General features: G+C 38.3%; 1 protein-coding gene across 1 annotated transcript; it reads right to left on the reverse strand.

Annotated features, from left to right (window-relative positions):
- Positions 1–15: 15 nt before the first annotated feature.
- CCDC39 (coiled-coil domain 39 molecular ruler complex subunit) lies at positions 16–21,095 on the reverse strand. The gene is made up of 20 exons (XM_068145077.1): positions 20,946–21,095; positions 20,279–20,398; positions 19,168–19,314; positions 17,779–17,937; positions 16,608–16,700; positions 16,372–16,500; positions 14,986–15,177; positions 13,275–13,378; positions 12,802–12,934; positions 10,572–10,766; positions 9,718–9,882; positions 8,355–8,492; positions 6,940–7,148; positions 5,091–5,214; positions 3,972–4,131; positions 2,765–2,871; positions 2,120–2,260; positions 1,831–2,010; positions 1,514–1,602; positions 16–886 (listed from the first exon to the last, which is right to left on the reverse strand). Exons 1-20 carry the CDS (start codon positions 21,054–21,056, stop codon positions 721–723), a joined length of 2,862 nt encoding a protein of 953 aa, XP_068001178.1. The 5' UTR covers positions 21,057–21,095; the 3' UTR covers positions 16–720.
- Between the last annotated feature and the right edge of the window lie 81 nt (positions 21,096–21,176).

Below are 21,176 nucleotides of genomic sequence, written 5' to 3' on the forward strand. Positions count from 1 at the left end.
TTGATTCTTATTAACATTGCTGGGATGTTTCATACTGGTGCACTGGTTACATATACTGCTTAAATGAGTGGTTGCATTGCTGTGGAAAAAGAGGTGCTCTGCTTACAGTGAGATCTCGAGAGATGGTTGACAGAATACACTAAGGAGCGTACATCTGGCAGACTACACAGTGTAAGTTGCACTTTGGCTGCAAGTTTCCCAAGTAAGTCCATAGCTAAAAGGCAGTTGCAAAAAAGGTGCTCTGTAATTTTGATAGAAAAAGTACAGTTTTATGGACTTCAGTCTTATATTGTTGTCTTGCAATTAAGGTATGATCTGAGATGACTGATTAATAGTCATGGTTGGTCTTGAAATGAGGCATACTTTCTTTCCTGGGTGGTAGCACTATAATCTAAACCAAGTTTTGACAGCAGTGAAGATACCAGTTTAGGAAAATTAATGGCTTTAACATAACTCTCCTTTTCATTACAAGTGAATTAATGCTTCTGAAGTGTTTTGCAGATCTTTAATTCTCCAACAGCAAAATGAGAAAGTAATTCCAGAAGTTAATTTATTATCTAAAACATCTGCTTAACATTTCTCCTAGATAATGCCTACAGTAGAAGGAAGTTAGCATTAATTTCTATCAGAAGTGTACATTTTAAGATTGCAACTAGACCTTGATAAATGAGTTAAGCCTTAACTAGTGTGAAGGTTCTACTGTGGCCTTCAAAAGCTGACTTAAGACGACTTTTTGCGTTTACGAAGATCGGAGGTGCTAGCTCTGCTGGATGGCTGTGAACCAACAGCAGCTGCTTCTGCAGGAGTGCCAATAGGCAAGCTCAGATCAATGACTTTGAGTGATGAAGTTTGCCTAGAGCCCGAACTTGTGCTTCTGGAAGAAGATCTGAAAGACAAATAATACACTGTTCAGCATACAGAAATCCTTGAATCTACAGTACAGCTTTCAATGCTGGCTTACAATAAAGCCAGCTTGCAGCAGTGTTTATTCTAGGTAAGATCCCCCACAAAGGTCTCTGTAGACATTACCACTGGTTGCTTAAGTAACCTGTGGGAATGTTAAGAGTCAACTGTTTCAGCATGTCAACAGGCAGCGTTAGTTGATTACATATTGAGAAGGGGAAGAAGCTGTCAGTAAAAGCATATGTGTGTGTCTTGCCTGTTAGGAAGCAGAGCTCACACTGGCAAGGGCAGAGTGTGACTGCAGCTCAAGCTTGTGTTTTTATAATATGAAACTACCTTTGAATCAGAGAACAGTTAGCAAAAGTAAAAGCAGTAATTAAATAATAATTTTAACTCTGATGGATGCTGAAGTACATTTGTGTGCTACAAAAATCTAGGAAACTTAAATGTGGCACATGAGACAGCATAAAGAAGAAGTTCCTATAGGGAGTTCAGGAAGTAAAGAGAAGATTGAGAATACTTGCAGGAGTGAGGAATTCTATTATTTAGGGACAACTTTTTGGTGGTTTAAACTAACTTTAGAAAAGCCAGAAGAACTGCTAGCACTTACCTGGTAGAAGCTACTGAGCTTTGTCTGGATGGTGATTGAGAACTCTGACTACCACTAGCAGAAGCAGTTGTAGGAAGCTCCAAATTGTACTAGAAAATTTAGAGAAAAAGTTGACCTAATGATTGTATAATAGGACTGGGTATATCAAGAGGGTTTATAATCCATTGTATTTGCAAAGGTGTTGAATGCAGATGAACATTTTTTTTCCCTGGTTTACCCTAAGGACAGTTAATTGTTGAATTTGACCCCAAAAGACACTCATCAGTAGACCAGAGCTATCAGTAAAGATTTTGGTGGCAATTAACTGGAAAGCTCACCTGGTGAAAGTACATTTGAAAGGATGAGGTTAAATCAGGATTTGCTTCTAGAACATCAGCTAACAATTTGTCAATGGTTCTGTTGAAGCTTTTCAGGTCACGAAGCTCAATGTCTCTTTCTTCTTGTGTTTCTGTTTTAGTTTCCTTCAGAGACTGAATTTCTTTGGATAGTCTAGAAGACTTTTAACACAAATATTTTTAAAGCACTGCTATTATGTAAATGCAAAACTTACTCAGAAACCTGCTGTCTAGCACTGTAAAGTTGCAAGTTGTTCATGAATATACAAACCTGTTTTATAACCCTTTCTAGTTTTGGTTTCTGTTTTTCTATGTCTTTATTCAGCTGCAAAATAAGAGCTTGTTTTTTCATCTTTTGCTCTTGGAAGAGGGCCTGCTGCTTCAGTACTGTGTCAAAGTGTTCTTCCATGCTCTGAAAATTCATTTGAACAGCAGATTAGTTTCTAAAGCAGTTCTGATAGCTTTCTTGAGCTAAATCAATACTCCTTAAAGTGAAGTATGCTGAATCCTATAAAAAGCCCAGAATATATATCCTAGAAAATTCCTGGGACATAGATGCCAGAGGATGTAAAACGTGTGGATGTTAATCTCAGCAGTACTGGACAGGATGATGCCATATAGTTGTGTGTGCTAAACAAAAACACAGCTGTCAGAACACAGCATCTGTCAGTGTGCATTTGAAAAGTAGCTGGATGCCACTAAAAAGCCTGAAGTTCCATTGTGATTCAAGAAACTTCAAATAAAACCAACTTTTGAAAGGAGAGGTGTAGAGCCTTCTAAAAAATTATATCCATTCATACAAAGCATAGGGCAAAAAGTCTGTCCTGCAATTTCCTCTCCTTTCAGTAGGTCTTCTTGCATGGTTTTAGCTGTGTGCTGCAGCCTTGCCTGACTGGAACTTTCACTTGTATTTTACCTGGAGATTGTCTTGAAGTTCCTTGATCTGTCTTTGCTTGTATCTGTATTTTTCATCAGCAGCCCTTTTCTCCTCCTCTAATTTCAATGTTTCCTCATATTCCTCACCTGTGATCCCAAACAATGAGGCAGCATTAATGCCAGACAAGCAGTGTATACCACTTAATTTTCACTTTTCAGTAAGTTGCATTTTAAACTGCATCACAGAGTATTTACTCTATTAGTGGTGGGAATTTAAAGGATTTTTTAAAAAATACTCTATTACTAAATCCAACCCACTGTGGCAAAGTTAACTGGCTTCAGTAGAATGATTTAAGAGCTACTGCTGCCAGAACCAGCAGAGGGCACAAAAGCTAAATAAACTTAATTCTAGATAATCTATCCTTTTTTGTGGTGATGTTTCTTGTACACTGAACAAAGGAAGTTCCACTGAAGGGAGAGCAAGCTTATGAAGTCTAAATTGCACAGAAATAATAAATGAAGATATTTTCCAGAATTCTGAGGAATTTAGAATATTCAAAACCTTATGTAGTCCTAAATCTGCTATACTAAAATAATATAGTTTAAAGTTTTACTCTTCTGAATCACTTTCCCAGATGATAGGTTTCCAATTTTTCCCCTTCTTCCATAGGAAAATCAGAGATAAGGATGTTCTGGCTAAGGGATCGGTCTTCATTACTAGTACATGCATCTAAGTAGTTGCTTTGGGTAGTTTTGTGCCCAAGCTGGCTCAGTCTACTTCATTGATCAGCACTGGCACTGGTTGTCCTGTTTCTGCAGTTTGAATTAGTTGTTAGCTGTGTGTGATGCAGCACTACAGACAAAGTACTGTCTTTGTACTGTGCAAAGTTGTATGCACTAGACACATATACTTGAGTGCACATCCTTCCTCCCAGTAATGACTTTTCTTCCCCAGGAATCATCTTTATGCTTTGCCTTTTCTGACAGTTCCTACTGATGACTTTTCACAAAATTTATAATAGGCTTAGAGATTTTAACATAAAGAATATAAACATTAGTTAATTATACCTTACAGCACTTTATGTGCTTATTCTGCTGAACTATTGATGGCAGCATGTGAACTGCACTCCCTTTTGCTACTACCAGTTTAGTCTCTGCAATTCATTCCTTGCCATGGAATTTCCTCAGGTACCTGAGTTACATCACCTGTAACTCACACAACAAACAGCAATTTCTCTGTTACTTACTTGTCTCAGTGACTTCCTTGAAAGAGTTTTTGTAACTGCTGTTGCAGTTATTAAGTACCTGCAAAGTGTTTTCCAGAGCTACCATTTCTTTTTCAGCTTTGCAGATCTTTGCATCTAAATCATCACCTTCCTGTTGAAGTGCTGCCTTTTCCTGTGCAGCCTGGAAATAAAAGTAGTGTTTTAGGGGACTTCTTGCATACTGAAAATATTAGGACAATTAGGAAAAAAAAAATACCTGCACTATTTAGCAGTCAAAATCCTAGATAGATAGGGGGCTTATCTATGTTGTCAGGCTTGAAATGAGATGTTAGTTACTAGGCAGCTGAATTATTTGCAGTATCAGAAGTTCTGTGAAGTACTTCTTCCATGTGCATTCCCTTATGGCCGTCTGCCTCCATCTAAGCTGTCACAGCCCTGATTAGCAGTGTGGCCCGCATTGTGCAGTTCCATGCTTTTCACTGCTGATGTGAACTGCAGCACATCTGTTTCCTTTACCCACACAATCTGAGAACAGCTGAGATTGTACATCACATAGAAGTGAGAGTGTGTCAAAAGTCATTCAGTTGGACCTCATGAGTGAGATTTACAAAACACAGTTGGTAAAGGGAAGTATTTGATAAAGCTTCTCCGAAAATCTGATACAGTTAGAAATCTCCAGAGTTGTAGAGGATATATACCCACAGGGACCACAAGGGCAGACATGCCATCATTAAGACATTTAATGTTTTGCTACAGAATCAGGGAATTGGATTATGCATAAATACTGATTTTGATTTTTCCAGTGAAAAGCTACAGAGTGTGTAAGTGATGAGTAAAAAAGGGGAAAAGCAGATGTTCTCCAAGGTTTAAACACCTTATGGTGAAAGAAAAACCTAAAAGAACCCCTCTGAAGGAGAGAAGAATTTAAGATCATGTAAGACTGTGATAAACTTGTTTCCATTTTAGAGCAGATTTTAGTCTGACCACAGAGATTCATAAATTGCTCTGCCTTTGAAATAACCAAGTGTCAGCTAATGTGTAACAGACTGGGCAAGGAGGTTGTTTTAGTTACTTGAATGGGCACCAGGGAAATTTACAGCCCAAGTACTTGAATTATCACAAATAATGTTACTAAAATACCTTGATTACATAGTAGGTAAGAGTTTTCTCCTCTTCTCCTTCAGGTGGCATCATGGCAACAGTAAGAAGTTCGTATCTGCATCTAAGTTTGTCAATTTTACTTAGGCGATCTTGAAATTCAGCACTGATTTGTTTGGGGGGAAAAAATAAATGGGTTGAGAAAGTGTGCATGGACAGTTCTTCCTACAGCAGTTTAAATTAATGGTGTTATTCCTGCAGTTTGTGTACTAGAAAGCAGGCAGGGCAGCAGTTCTGCTGACTGCTTTTTGTTGCTTTGTGTTCTCCCAGCCACAGTCATGTGTTTTTCTGGTTGCCTACAGCTCTTTTGCAAATTGAGACAAATTTTTTTTCATCTTCCAGATTATTACATCCTGGGAGGTTGTGCCACAGTCCTCCCCAAAATTTTTAAAGGTTTGGCATTTAAATCCTACAGCTGCAGAAGCTGCCCCCTGCTGATATTATCTTAATATTGCCACTACTAGAGGAGTGTGAGCAACAGTAGGCAACAACCTCAAATCAAATTACATGGAAGTATCAATTAGCTGTGTAATTATCAAAGGGAAAAAGCCACACAGTCTGCATTCTCGGTGAGCAGTTAAGCTTTAGTCACACTAAATCACTCTAATTTTCTATTGTGTGGGGTGTGGTTAGCAGACAAGTGAATAAAAAGCCTGCCAGATTTCAGCAGTTCAGCTGCTGAAGCATTGAGTTTTGGGCTGGGTATAGATACTGGGATTTCAGTGCTAAATCTGTCCCAGATACTTTGCACTGATTAGTACAGAGGGGAGCAGTTATCTCCTATATGGTTACTTTATAAGAGGGTACATACATAATATAGAAGATTTAATTTTGTTATATAGGACAGCTAATGGAGAGATAATTTTCTTAAAAGGGGAAGGAAAAACACCAAACAAACAAAAACCCCAAACAAACTAAAACCCACAAACCTCCAAACAGACTCACTGTAATGAGTCAAAGCAGCTGGGAGTAAGCCCTCTTTTAAAAGCAGCTATTCTGTTTAAGAAGGACATTGAAACACTTGAACGTGTCCAGAGAAGGGCAACAAGGCTGGGGAGAGGCCTTGAACACAAGCCCTATGAGGAGAGGCTAAGGGAGCTGGGGTTGTTTAGCCTGGAGAAGAGGAGGCTCAGGGGTGACCTCATTGCCCTCTACAACTACCTGAAGGGAGGTTGTAGCCAGGAAGGGGTTGGTCTCTTCTCCCAGGCAACCAGCACCAGAACAAGGGGACACAGTCTCAAGCTGCGCCAGGGGAGGTTTAGACTCGAGGTGAGGAGGAAGTTCTTCACTGAGCGAGTTGTTCGTCATTGGAACGGGCTGCCCAGGAAGGTGGTTGAGTCGCCGTCCCTGGAGGCGTTCAAGAGGAGATTGGACGTGGCACTTGGTGCCATGGTCTAGTCATGGGGTCTGTGTTGATAGGACTCGATGATCCTCGTGGTCCTTTCCAACCTTAGTTATACTGTGATACTGAAATATTTTGCTGTATCTCCAGACACATGATTTCACGTTTCCTGATTGTTTTGAACAATGCAGGGTCACACACATGGGCTTTACTTTAAAGAGATGTTTGCAACTCAGGGGTTCCCTGTCAGTACAGGATGGTCACTAACAGAGTAAGCAGTATTTCTTGTTCACCAAGGAGTTAAATCTGTAGGCTGGATTTCAGAGAAGGGATCTCTTGCTAGGCTCAACCGCCTCAGTATATAACTGAGCAAAACTTATTTCATCCTTAATATCTCTAATGAGGTAAAATGCTTCTGTTTCTCTGTAAGTGCCAATGCAAAATATACTCAATAGGAGTTAGGAGTTTAATTTACCTAAGAAACATTACCTTATGCGTTGCCGTTCCTGATCCACAAGTCTTATCTGGGAATCCAGCATTGCCTTATGAGTCTTAATTTCCTCAGTTCTTTCTGCTATGGCTTTCTTTAACTCCAGTTTTTGTTTTTCCAGTGTTAGAACTTTCTCTGTCTTATTACACAGAGTATCTTGAAGACGGTTCAGTTTTAGTTTTAGGAGGTTATCTTCGACCATCATCTCCTAATAAATGCCAAAAGAGCTCTCAAAATAAGCAAGCATTAATTTAAATTAAGATTGATTACTTACAGCAGTTAATAAGGTAATTTTTTTGGTAACGCATCCATTATTTTATATGTATTATATATGTACACAACTAAGTCTACTCTTTCTGCTCTGCATTTAAAAAGGTTCTTACTTTCTCATTTTCTAACACTTCACCTGGTGAGTGCATTAGAGGTAGATTGTTTCCTGAATGGTTTTACACAAGTTCATCAGACTTTCTAATTCAGATTGAGTTATGAGTTGTTAGATGCTTCCACTTTCAACTTTCTTCTCAAATTAAGCAGACTTTACAAGAAACTTTCTGAAGCAGTTAATACCACTTCAACCATGAGCCATGTTAGATGAACAGATTTACATACAACAAATCTTATGGAAAGAAGCAAGTGGTGAACTTCATTAGCATGCAAACACCCTGAATAATTTTTAAACATCTCTCAGATCCCAAACTCTATCCTACTTTTTTCTCCAAGTTCTTTTATGCTAAAGAAAGGCTACAGGTTAGGGAGGGAGTTTTCACTGAGGAGCAAGCACACCTGTTAAGTCAATAGCAAAACTTTCCCCTGCTCCTTAGGCCCTCTATTGTCCTACAACCTTAGTGCTTCCTTTAGGAAGGCTAGAACGTATTGCAGGATAAAAATGTGCAGTAACTAGAGGATTTGGAACTGTTTGTTTATCAAAAAGTGAGAGAAGGACTTAATTTCTTTTCTAATTCCTTAAGCTGGACTATAAATAGATCCAAACCATCTGTTGAAAAAAAAAAAGACTCGTAATTCAATAATAAAACTGAACCAAACTCACTAGCTGGCTTCAGAGATTGAGAGTAAAAATTTAGTGGCAGATAAAGACATCCTTCAACAGTAAATACATTTTTCTATTTTGAAGGCAATCTTTTCTCAGAAAAACAAAAATAGTGGATATTGTGGTAACCCAAACAAACCTTATGCTGTGTATGGAGGAGGAGCAATGCTTTGCCTAGTAAGGTAATAACAATTCAAAGTTTGGAAAGGAAGGTGTAATTCAAGAAACTACAAAGAGGGTTCCTGTGGATATAATGATATAGCACTGTGGGATGTAGCAGCCTTCAGATCAAGTCATGAGTGTATGGGTTTTGAACAAGCCAACAAATGTCTCCTGTATTAGTAAAGCTGCAAAGTAATACGGTACCTGTTTAGTTGCTTTAGCTTTTTTTAACTCCTGATCTGATCTCTCATTGAAAAGACATAGGTCATTTATCTTGGTCATCAAGCCACTTGTTTCTTCTCCTGTCTTATCCATTGCTCTCTTGATGAAATGGACATCACTCTGTTTCCAAAGAAGTTATGTTTATTTCAGTGAATGTAAGTTGCAACAAAGGCTAACAGTTAAATTATATGGTTTTAAGTCCTGGAACCAGGAGCCATCATCTTCTTGTGTCCATATGCTGCTCTGCAAGCAGTGCCCAGAGCACTGCAGTCTTCATGCTGAGTGCTGCTGTAGTGTTAATGTAATGGCTTGTGAAAAAGTGTTTTTTATACAATACAGCTCTTTTAAGCCAATAAGGCAGTTGTAATACAATCATGTATTTTGGTCTAGATTAAAGGAAAAATCTCATGGAATGTCTGACCATGACTGTGATATTTATAGTTCATTTTCATAAAACCATCTGTCTTTGATGATACTCTAGAGTATGAATAAATTCCTGGAGGTGTATTTTAATGTTTGATTATACTCACTGCTGAAATTTTGTATCTCCTCCATACTGAAGTGCGCACAGCAGCTGCCCAACATTAAATCTTTCTATTGCATGGATCACAGAATCACAGGATTCTGTGGATCTCCAGTTAAAGGGCTCTCCTATCAGCTGTTTTTTCCCCTCACAAGGTTTATCACATCTTCTTTATCACTTTGAGCATCCTGTTGTGATGCTTTAACAAAAAAATTACTTTTGTCTTTGTATGGTTTCTCTTTGAAAAGAGGTTTCTGAATGTGCTAACATGTAGCTGATTAGTAAATAAATACAATTCTTATAAATTCTAAACTGGCTACAGAATACCTGACTGGTTCCTACCTACAAGAAAGTAAAGTGCATTTTCAGAGGATCAATGATCTTTACTGGATAGGGGAAAACCAAAGAACAAGCATCCACATGCAAAATTGTCATGAGAGTAAAGACAGAAAACAGTATTTTTGAATTACATATCTGAATAGGGTCAACTGACTCAGATATGTAACTATACTTAGCATTTAATGAGTAATATTTAAGCAACAAGATTTCTATAAGGCCCTAACAATAAACTCAGATCTGTGCAGTTAGTCTCACCTTTAAACAAAAGCTGAGTTAGCCTTTCCAACATTTCCCTGCTTATCTTCATGCTAAGGGGTCTCAGTTGTGCAGTAACAGCCTGTACTTTCTGGTTTAGGAAACATGAAGTTTTCCACAAAGTTCAGATATCTTTTAATCTAACACCAAATTATTAAGAGTCAATCTACTTAATTCACCAAGGTTTCTAGATGTTACACACTCAACCTGATGTTCTGAGGAAGCTACCTGAAGTTTCTTGTGCTGTGTGTGTAAGGTATCATATGTATTTTTCTTCTCTTCTAAAGTTTTCTCAAGTTCAGCCACTTTTTCTTCCAACATTTGTTTTTCATCTCCATTAACCTCCCCTTCTAGCCGTGACAGCCGTTTCTGTACTTGCTGAATATAAAAATCCTGTTAAAATAATGTTAAAGAGAATTAATAAGTCTGAGATAAGCAATTACAGCCATCCTATAAAGCTAAAACGCTGGATATGAACTTGGATCTAAATGCTGGCTTTAGGACAGTCACCCAATTAAGCTATTGTTTTTATAATAATTTATGGCTTATAGACCTCATTAGCAAAATATTCTTAAATGACTGATGTGCAGTGATGGTTCAGAAGTAATCTTCTGCAAGAGTAACAAAGCATACTCAGCACAGTCTGCTGTAGGGAGGCTTACAGTGGAGTTGCCATCATGCTGTTAGCAGTGGATGCTGATATAAAAGAGCAAATTTTCAAAGTGGTGCATAGGAAATATGCACAAAATCCAATTAGTAAATAACAGAATTTTGGCATGTACCTCTTGTATTGCTTTAAAAATTTACCCTGAGGTGTGTGTGGTTCAGAGGGATCAAAGTAAAGAACTGATCTGAGAAATTAGTGGGAAAAGAAGCAGATCCAAAAGAATAAAAAAAAAAATACCCAAGTGTATAATATAGATGATCCTATAGCAAGTTTCAGTTGTCTTGATTTTATCCATACATCTACAGACAGAAATAAATGCAGGCTTAGGTTATTTCTAAAATGGTAAGAACTCAAGCAATGTAATCTCCTTGGACCGGAGAAACAATCTTAGTGTGAAAGTACATTAACATTTTACCTGGTTATATACTAATTCTTCTTGCTTTATTGCATCTGCATCAAGTCTGTGCAGTCGATTCTTAAGGTTCTTAAGTGATGTTCGACTTCCCTCAATTTCTGCTAGAACACACTTCTCCTTATCCTTCTGCACCTTTAGCTCCTGAGTCTTTTTCAAAAGTAGTTCTTTTAACTGGTTAATTTCGGTTTCTTTTTCCTGGTGACAAATTAGTAAGAATACGTCATTGCATCAGAAGTAATTTCTGAGGAAATACTTGTCTTTATTAATCATATATAGATAGATTATATTCTGAAAGACTTGTTTACATTTAGCTCAAGTCTGGTACAGAGTTTGAAAATGCACCCTTAATATAGCAAAACACCTTTTCTGTATTGACTAAAAATGTTTTTATTCTTGATTGTGAAATTTGCCTATGAACCATCTTGCTGGCTGTACTACTGGCACAAGATAACTCCTTTACAAGTTCATAATCACATCCCACCAAAACAAATTTGTATGTAGCTGGACTTCATGTAAGGGCAATTCCAAATCCAAAACTCAGAAAGTAAAAAGCAGGTGTGAGTTTATTTGAAGTTGTTATGGTCTGTAGCAATTTACACTGCTGTCAGTGGGGCTTTGGATCATACCTAAAAAAAAGGATTTAATTTCAGAAGTAGAGTGTTCTTATGCATGTGCCCAATCCTGTGCTGTGTTTCTGACAGCTAATGACAACAATGAATTAATCTACTAAAACTGGATCACAATTTGCCCCTCATTTCATAGTCTTTCTTCCATATCTGAAATAATTTATTTAATAGAGATTGTTTCCCTTTAAGTGAGGTTGTTAATAGAGATAAGATGTTCAGTAAGCTTCTCTGTGCAACAGTATTTTGCCACAGACTGAAAAGGGAGAAGTATCACAGAATGAAAGCGCAAAATAGTGACATTTCATCCATATTGTTCCTGCAAATATCTCTTCACAGTAAATTAAGATGCAGCAAATAGCCATGTGTGTCTAATGGTGATGGAAAGCATGCTCCTGACTAATATAGCTTATAGACATTGTTCAAGAACAGTTCATCCTAGTTAAAATATTACCCTGAAGCTGTGGAGCTGCCAAGCTCAATGTCATGTTAGGTTATCCGCCACAGATGCAAGTAAAGAAACCCTGCTAATGGTTTAGCCACCCTGGTAACACTCTTAAGGGGAAGTAAAAAAGGTTTCCATTTTAATTAACTGTTATATCATTACTACTTGGTTTCAAATCATCAGAAAAACCAAACCAGTAAAAGAAACTCTAAAGGAAAGACATGCCCTCTCTACTTTCTATATGTATATTTAAAGTGTACAGTTTATGGAGTTAGGAAGTTTGAAAAAGAACAATCTTCTCCAAGGGATTATTTCATATACATGCTGGAGGAAACACAAAGTAGAGGAATAAAAGGTATACAATGGTATGCAGATGCAGCTTTTTCACTTGTGTGGGAGCACCTACTGTCACGTGAATTTAACCTGGTTGTTTCACTGTGAAGAAAGTGTTGAAAGAAAGAGTATCATGTAGTAGAATGCAAACAATGAAGAGGAGACTTGGCCAAAATCATAGATCTTGGCAGGTTTGTAAGTTTTGGTAGTCTTCTTCTAAAGTCACAAAGTCTGCAGTGGTAATATTACTGAAAAATCATACTGAGAAGATTGTTTAACAACCTTATTGATGGGAAACTGATAGAATTTCAAGGACCCTTGCTCCTCAGCAGGTCAGAAAACAGAATGTTTAGTGAGAGATGACCTCCCAGAAGAACTAAGCATAATATCAGATTCTGACATTTTCTGCAGCATTGTTACAAAGCAGAAACAAGACATTATAATAACATTTGCCACATTCAGTATATAACTTGTATTTCAGTCAAGAAGTTGTAAGTAGCTTTCAGTTGATATCAGAGGTAAATGCCCTGTTCACTGATGCAGTCAGGATACTGGGTTTGTATCTGATCTGTACAATGACAGTTCCAGTATCCTGTATCAACATAATGGGCCACCATATTCTGAATTACTAGGACCACTTATTTCCACGCAGAGTATTCCCAACATAGATACTGACAGATCTAAATGAAAAAAACCTTCATCACTTGATGAAATAGCTACATATCATATGAATACTTACATTGTATTTTAATCCATAAGTGTTAGTTCTAGGCAAAGCTTGCAAATTCATATTAATCCTCATTTGCAGAAATCATGAAAAACATCTTACCTTGACAATTTTTTCTTCTTCCTTTAGTAGTTCTTCCATCCTCAAAGCTTTGTCTTCTGAACTGAGTGTCTTCTCTGTCACAAGCCTCAGCTTATTGGAAACACTTGCATTTTTTTCATAAAGAAAGCTTAAGCTAAACAAAATTAACATGATTTAACAAGTTAAATGCATGTCACATATACAACACTGCCAAAACCTAGCAGCATGCTTTACTAAGCAGTTGCCCAGTAAAACAGGCTGAACTGGAAATGATGATGACCAAGACCCTAACTGATTCTTTACATGCCCTTTAAAAATAAGGAGTATCAGGAGTATTTCCTAAACTGCACAGTGCCAGAAACTACCCAGGACAAGAATTAACCAGGAAAGTTGGAAGCTTTAATCATCAAAGTTATTTAGGGTTCTTTCTAGCTCAAGGATTTGATTACATCACAAATTCTTACAAAGTATATTTTTAAAGGCCTGTTTCTTACCTCTCTTGTTTTTTCTGGATTTCTTTCTTCAGATTGGTTACTTGTGTTCTCAAAGACTCTAGATCAGAAGCAGTTCGGTCCACAGTGGATTTCAAAGCATCCAGCTAATAAATTACAAAATGGATCAGTCAAGCTCTTATTTACATTGGTGCATGCTAGGATATTTACAGTTCTAAGGGACCTCTCTATTGGAAAGTATTCCTTTTCTTTTTAACAATGTTTTCCAAATCAGCAGTTCTGCAAATTCAGAGGTGATGTAAACCAGCACAGCTAGTAAACTCAGTAGACAAGTCTACATAATCTGAACACTGGGACAAAATACTTAAGAATGTGGACTGAATTATGAAGGTGCTGTGGGCTGCAGTTTTTGTCCAACAGCATCTAAGTGGAACCATGGTTTTGTAGAGCACAGTTGACTTTGAGGTTCTTTGTGGACGTGTATACCTCTGTATGTCTAACAAATATTTGCAGTTCAAACTTTGTTGGGTACAGAAAATTATTTTAAGATAAGGTAACACAGACCTTTAATTTGGTAAAAAATACCTGACAGCATATACTTATTAAATAGGATAGGAATACTTTACAATCAGTAGCTCATTAGTCTTCACAGTATCACTTAACAGTGTTAAGAGTCATTGTCTTCACTTTCACAGGTGTAGAAACCTGATCAAGGGTATATAGAAAGTGTCTCTATACCACAATGAGAAAATGGAAGGTTCTAAGTTATCAGCTGAACTGTAAGTCTGTTTCTTTCCTTGTTTGTCACTTGCATGCCACAGATGTTCTAGCACCTAGTAATGGGAGATTGTTCTCATTATCACATTATGTAGTGTTGTGAAAAAGTTCAAGCAAGAATCTCACATCTTGAGATGAAAACCTTCCAATTCTGTGAACTCTGAAGTTTGCATGAATTATAGGGTAATCTAATAGCCTACATCTTGTTTAAGCTACCTACAGTTTAATTAGGGTATCAGTTTATAAACCACCTGCTACAGAAAAGCCATCCAAAATGAAGGCAATGGCTGTGCAGGTTTTGTTTCTTAAAAAATAATCACCAAACTTGCCAAGTAGCCCAGTGTTGCCGTTTTCTTCTGAAGAGAAAACATACACAGGTAATACAAGTGTGTCTCTTCTCAGTAGAGCCATGAGACTTGAATTGCCTCTTAGACATACTTCTTCAGGCACTTAGGTAGTTAAGCAGTGCAGCTCATTCTTAGCTTTAAGCAGAGAATAAATGCAGGTAACAGTTAAGTATGGACAGCAACAAGCATGGCTTGTTCACCTACTGTACTGCCTCTTGATTAGAAAGCCACATGGAAGTGTTTGGGCTTTTCCCAAGAATTTTAAACTCACTACAAGGGTCATCATCACTCATTTGTGAGAGCACAGAATAGAAATTGTGTGAAAGACACAGGAGATTTCTCTCATCTTTATAAAATACTGCTATCTATGCATGCTAAAGGCACACCTCCTTCTGAGGCATCTAGTGATGTTACACCATTGTGTACCAACACAACACAGAATACAAGATAATCTCCTCACTATCAAGGAAAGGATTGAGATGAGGTTCAGATGCCAATAATCACGAGTAAACTAAGAAGATATTTTGTTGAATTATTAAGAGTCTAAAACCAGAGAAAAGCAAATGCTATTCCTATATTTCTTCCATCTAGTCAAAAGTTGTAGTTTCAGCTTGTTTGGTCATCCTTACCTCGTCCTGCAGCTGAGCCCTGTGCATATCCTGCACTTGATAATGATTTTGGAGGCTGGCAGCTTCCCTTTCAGCATAAGAAATTTTCTTTTCATATTCCATATTATTAACAGTTTCATTCACCAAAAAGGAAGTCTTCTCTTTCAGCACTATTTCTTGCTTTTGGATCTCCTGTTTTATCTCTGTTATTAGCTATCAGGATTAAAAACATTTAGATTTGCTTGCATTAGTTAAGGGTACAACCAGAAGACAAGTTGCTGGTAGGACAACTCTTTGCAGGAGACAGCCCAGTTATCACGTTGTTCTTGCATTACTTTATTCTACTAATTCTCCTAATATGAGCATTAGGTACACCCCCATGGGCAATGAAGTAGATACTCTTTCAGCAGGACAATAGCAGCAAATCTAAGGCAGAGCCTTCTTTTACATATAATTATTCTTTTTTCCCCCTTCAGAAAAGCCATTGTTACTTTGGAGTACACATTTGTAAAACTTTTCTCCACTGATCCTTTGAGCTTTTTCTGGTGCATCTGGTTTGTTGTCCTGCAGAACTTTCTGAGGAGTTCGTTTGTACCTCTTGCCATTGTACCATCTGTGCATAACACTGCCAAAACCAATGAAGACTCTTATCTTTTGGAAATTAATTACAGCTCTATGTCCAACAGGATCTTTTGTGGATTATAACAGTGCTGCTGGCTCTCCCCATTTGCAGAACGTACTTAGAGACCAAGTTTTAACCTTACTGTGATTATTTATCATAATTCTGACGTAAGTATTCTTCACACAGTTGTTCACAGAGGTAGCAATGTGTCCTGGGTTAACACAACCTGCTCTCACAAGCACCCCTCTTTCCTAACACAGACAGGAGGGAAAGCAACACAAAAAACCCTCTGGGTTGAGACAAAAAGTTCAGATAAAGTTGTACTGGAAATGAGACAATGCACAATTACCTTACCCTATTTATAGAAAAGTGCAGCAAAATTCAGAAGCAGCAGCAGAAGTCATCAATAAAACAGTTCTCCCCAACCCAAGCATGCAGAAACCAGCCCATCAGAACAGACCAACACTCCAAGCCCCAGAACCAGAAGGTACAACTAGAACAGGAAGCCTCTGACCTTACAATGTGAACTCCAAGACCCATGATACTCTGCTCCAGCCAGCACTTTTCATGCTGAAGCTGGCATGACAGCAGCATGGTATTGAATATCATCAGCAGATTCAACTCAACCCATGACATTCTCCACCCCTTAGTAAAATACAGAGGTAAACACAAAGAGAACACTGAATATCTAAAAGACTTTATCATTGCATGGCAATATTCTTATCAATATTATAAATACAAAACTAGACTGATATAGCAATAGGGATCAGTATCAGCAGTTTTACCAAAGCACAATGATCAATCTGTTGATCTCTCTTCTGCATTTGCTGTATTGCATTCTCCCACTGTCTGATGACTTCTTGCCTTTCCTGATGAACTCTGTGAAAATCTTCAGCTGTTTTGCCAAGCTCTAGCTGTTTAAAAGAAAGCACTCCTATGATTTCTGCTATTAAAAACCAAATATGTATATACACACATATATATATAAAAAAAGATATCTTCAAGAACCTTAAGGACAAACCTGAGCTGTGATGGTTTCTGTAAGCTCATTATCAAGAGCTCTGCGCTTCTGATTTGCTTGCATGGTCAACTTTTCTATTTGAAGGGTTAATGCCTAAAATGAGGATATGAAAATATAATGTATTTGGAAACAAATATATAATGTCTTATAAACTCTTAAAGCTCTGCCACAATCTAGCCTCCCAAATTTTTGGTCATATCAGAGGCCCTCATCTCGTGTGAGTCCTTGGGACTAGTCTGCAAAAAGGCCAGTGTAACCCTTCACCATGAATAAATTCTATACAGTGTCTTCAGCATTAGCCATTTCACTTTACTCTTCCTACTATGCTCTGTGAGCTGCTGATGTAAATTCTAATCAGTGAGATTACTTAAGATAAAGTTTTTGGGTAAAGTACTAAATGAGTGTGAAATCAAATTTCTCCTCTCCATATTTAAAGGCTCAGAAGAACATTAACCAGGGTTATCTTTAAATTAACAATATACATGAGAACTAACCCTTATAAAGTCTGAATGCTATTTATACCATCTTTCATTATTCACAGAAACTTTACTGACATAGCTGTACTTTGTTCTCAGTGATGTGAACAAATTCAGTTTTAATAAGAAAATCGATGCATTTGGCAAGCATTTTTGATCAAACTCCTCTATTAATTCAGCAGCACTGTTGTTTAGACTTTAGTCTTAATTTGTGCACTTTCTCAGAAAGATTAAAATTTAAATTCTAGCCAGATGAACAAATTAATATCCTCAATGACAGCTTTCACCTTTTGTTCTCTCTGACCTCTACAATTAACCTCATATGGAATTGCACTCTTGTGCTAAGTGGAAACCAGTTTAAAAGTGCTGTTGCACAAGCTCTTGTCTTCCTACCTGACTTGGTAATATAACAAAATGCTAACATTTAGATTGGATATTAGGAAAAAAAATATTTACAGAAAGGGTCATCAGGCATTGCAACAGGCTGCCCAGGGAACTGGTGGACTCACTGCCCCTGAAGGTATTCAAGACACATGTAGACATGCCACTTTGGGACATGGTCTAATAGTCATGGTAGTGCTAGTTCAACAGTTGGACTCAATGATCTCAGAAGTCTTTTCCAACTGAAACAATTTTATGATTCTATGAAAATGGTTCTCTGTTTTGTTCTGAAAATTTGTGCCATTTTTACTTACTCCTAGTTTCCCTTCATCTTGTTGTGCATACTTCTGGATTGTGATAGTGTCATTATCTTTACGATTTGATTCCTTTATCCACCTCTCCAGCATTTCCTCATCACAGTTTAGCTGTTGTTTTAAGTTTTCCAGCTTCTTGGTGGTTTTATTTATAATATTCTAATAAAAATAAGAGACAAATTAAGGGTTAGTATTCAATATTCAGTATTTTCTTTAAATAGTAACTGAAACCACCAGCTCAAGCCACTGTAACAAATTCACACATATCTTTTTGTCAGCAGGATTACTACTTTTCTTTTTTTGTTAGTTGTGTATTATACTTCAGGAATGCTAAAATATGTCCCTGTTTTAAACAAGACATTAAATTACCACAAACCTCAAATGCAATGATTTTAAACAGAGAAGTCAGCCTCTGGTGAGATACACCTGCATGTGAAAGATTTATCCCACACAATAAACTGATCTGAGGCATCACAGGGGCAGTTCTTAGATCTTTATCCTGCATATCAGTTTACAAATGGCCCCAGTTGACTGTGGAGAGACTTTCCCCATGCAAATATGAGGAAATCTGGATCCAGCTGCAATAGCAAGTGTATCTGTATCCTGCTATCCACTCTGAGACTGGAGATTACAAACAGACTTAATGGAAAGAAAGAAAACAAATCACCACCAAAGAAAAAAAGGTGGCTCAGTTGGTAGCACATAAGACCCTTAATGGGAAGGTCATGAGTTCAAGCCTGCAGTGGGCAGTAGTGTCTTCCCTACTCTAGTGGTGAGGTCTGTGGTGACAGGTTGGACTCGATCTTTGAGGTCCCTTCCAACCTTAGGAATACTGAAAAAAAACCCAAACACAAGTAAACAACCCAACAAAAAATACCAAACCAAAACACTGCAAACACAACCCCCCCACACACAATTACAGCTGTTCAGAGAGACAGTTGTATTAAAGAGAAAACTACAGGTAAATAAATAGCATGTAAAATGTAAATAACTTTTTTTTTCCCCAATGTAAAGCAATTTCTTGGAAATTATGCCCCATGTTTTGTTGGTGTTTTGGTTAGTTGTTTTTTATGGGGGAAAGAAGATTTGCCACCAACAAGGTGATTTTTAAACCATACAGAAAATACCTTGTGAGAATTAACAGGCTATTTGGCATTAAGGACATTAAGAACTGAAGTCTTTGTATCTAGTTAACATTTTCTAACTCACTGACTAGCCTATGCAAGGAGATACTCTGTGTCATTCTTCTTGCCTCATTCTGCATCTACAGCACATCCAGATAATTTATTAAATTATGTAAGTTTTAATTATAGTTAGCTATTCTTATTATTTCTCTAAGTGCAAGTGAGGACAAGTCATAAAATCTAACTGCTAAATTTTAAACCTTACTTCTTGACTGTTTTTCTTTTCTCTTAAGGAAACAATCTCATCTTCCAGTCGTTTAATCTCACTTCTGAGTCGTCCAAATTCTCTCTCAGCAAGGGCTTTGAAGTGTTTTTCAGTTTCAATTTCATTCTCTCTGGCTTTATAAAGAGACTAGAGAATAATACAGTTCAGCATCTTTCAATCAACAGAAGGCATATGCCAACAGAAAAATCTTTTCTTATGTACAACCAAATCCTATGTCAGAAATGGTAAAATTCATCATGTCAATGTAGGACATTTTCAGAGCAATGTTCTTGTTTGGATTTTGGCATTTCAAACATATGTATTATTTCATATATATATATATGCACATATATACACAGCCCACCCATTGTATTATCAGGTATCCATCATTTATAGCCTTAAAACATCAATTCAAAGATTTTGATTTTTTTTTGGTATCCCAGATTCAGATTCTTCATCTTTCAACATCAAAATCTTAGTCTCTTGGTCACCAGGGGCTTTGTGTCAGGCTCAGGAGATACATGCATGCTGAAGCAGACCAGCACCAGGCTGGCCTATGGCAGGATCTCTAATCTTTTGGACAAGTTATTTAACAGGGTGGGTTTTTTCCCCTTGTGTAATAGGATAGCTATTACTAGAAGCTTCCCTTAAATAGAGAGTAGTCAGTGCTCTTTCATTAAAAGCACATTAAAATGTGAATCTAGCACATTAAAAAAAAAAACAAAACAATAAAAACTTGAAGTTGTTGAACTGCAAGGAAGTTTCTTAAGACTTTTTCATCTAGGATATTTCACCTGGAAGGCATGGAGCTTCGACTCAAGATTTTGTAGAAATTAACTTGGAGTGTATGGGATGACTTAATCTTTCTTGACCATTATTTTTTTTTCCCCCCTTTCATTGATGTTACAGTCATTCAGTCTGGGATAATATTTTTTGTGACTATCAAGTAACAGCACTTGAAGTTATAGTTTGTGTCATGGAGAAGTTCCTGGAATAGAGTCCTAACAAATCTCTAACAAAGCTGGCAGCTATATCAAGGTACCAGGTGCAGTAGGATAATTGAGATACAAGTCTGCCTGATACAGTGGATCTGCTAGAGGCAGTGATTTACCTGTGTGAAGCTGTACTCTTGTCTTACATTTTTCAAATGAGATGTCATTGCTTCTACACGCTCTTTAAAGCTGGTCAACTCATTTTGCAGGTTTACTTTTTCTTTTAGCATCTTCTGCAGCTATTTAAGAGAAGCAGCGTTGTTTTTAGCTGAGTGCTTATTACCGGCAACTACTTACAAATACAGTCATTAAAGCTACTACTAAAAAAAAAACAAAAAAAGCAAAACGTGTGCTCTAGGCTCCTCCAAAGTAGTGACATTAGCTTCCAGAAGAGCCCCCGGCGCTTTGCTAAAGGATCGCACCACGTCTCGCACCCCAGCCACCCTACGCCTGCCCGCCCGGGGCCTGCCCGGGGCAACGCGGAGCCCGCAGAAGGCAAGCGGGACGGCAACCCTGACGTGCACACCTTACAGAGAGGCAGTGCCGTCTCTGTCAGGCTGGGACCTCGCTCTCCTTTTCCCTCCACAGCTCCCCAGAACTCGGGGGCTTTATCTCCTACTCTACCCGGGCCGGCACCCCGGCCGTGGCGGGATAGGCTCCTGAAGCAGCAGGGCACCGACGGCCCCCTCCGAGCGATAGCTCCACTCCCCGGAGAAGCCCATGCAGGGCCGCTGGCGGACGACTGATTCTGCCCCCTCCCCCTGCCGCAGCCAGCCCCGCGCTCACTTCGTCTTCCAGTAACTTGTTCTCCGCGTTGGCCACAGGGATGGCGTAGCCATCGTCCCAGCTGAGCTCGGCCAGCACCGAAGCAGTGGACTGGCTGCCGACGGTGTCCATGGCCCAAGCGGCGGCAGGTAACGACCCAGCCTGGCGTCGCCGAGCTCCTTAGCAACGGCGAGCCGCTTGCGAGCGGCCAAACGGAAAATCGCCGAGGCGGGAACCGCCTCCCCTCTCGCC

The sequence above is a fragment of the Melanerpes formicivorus genome, unplaced genomic scaffold, assembly GCF_026170545.1.
Source record: "Melanerpes formicivorus ecotype bairdi unplaced genomic scaffold, bMelFor1.0.p_v2 SCAF_12, whole genome shotgun sequence".
Lineage (NCBI taxonomy): Eukaryota > Metazoa > Chordata > Aves > Piciformes > Picidae > Melanerpes > Melanerpes formicivorus.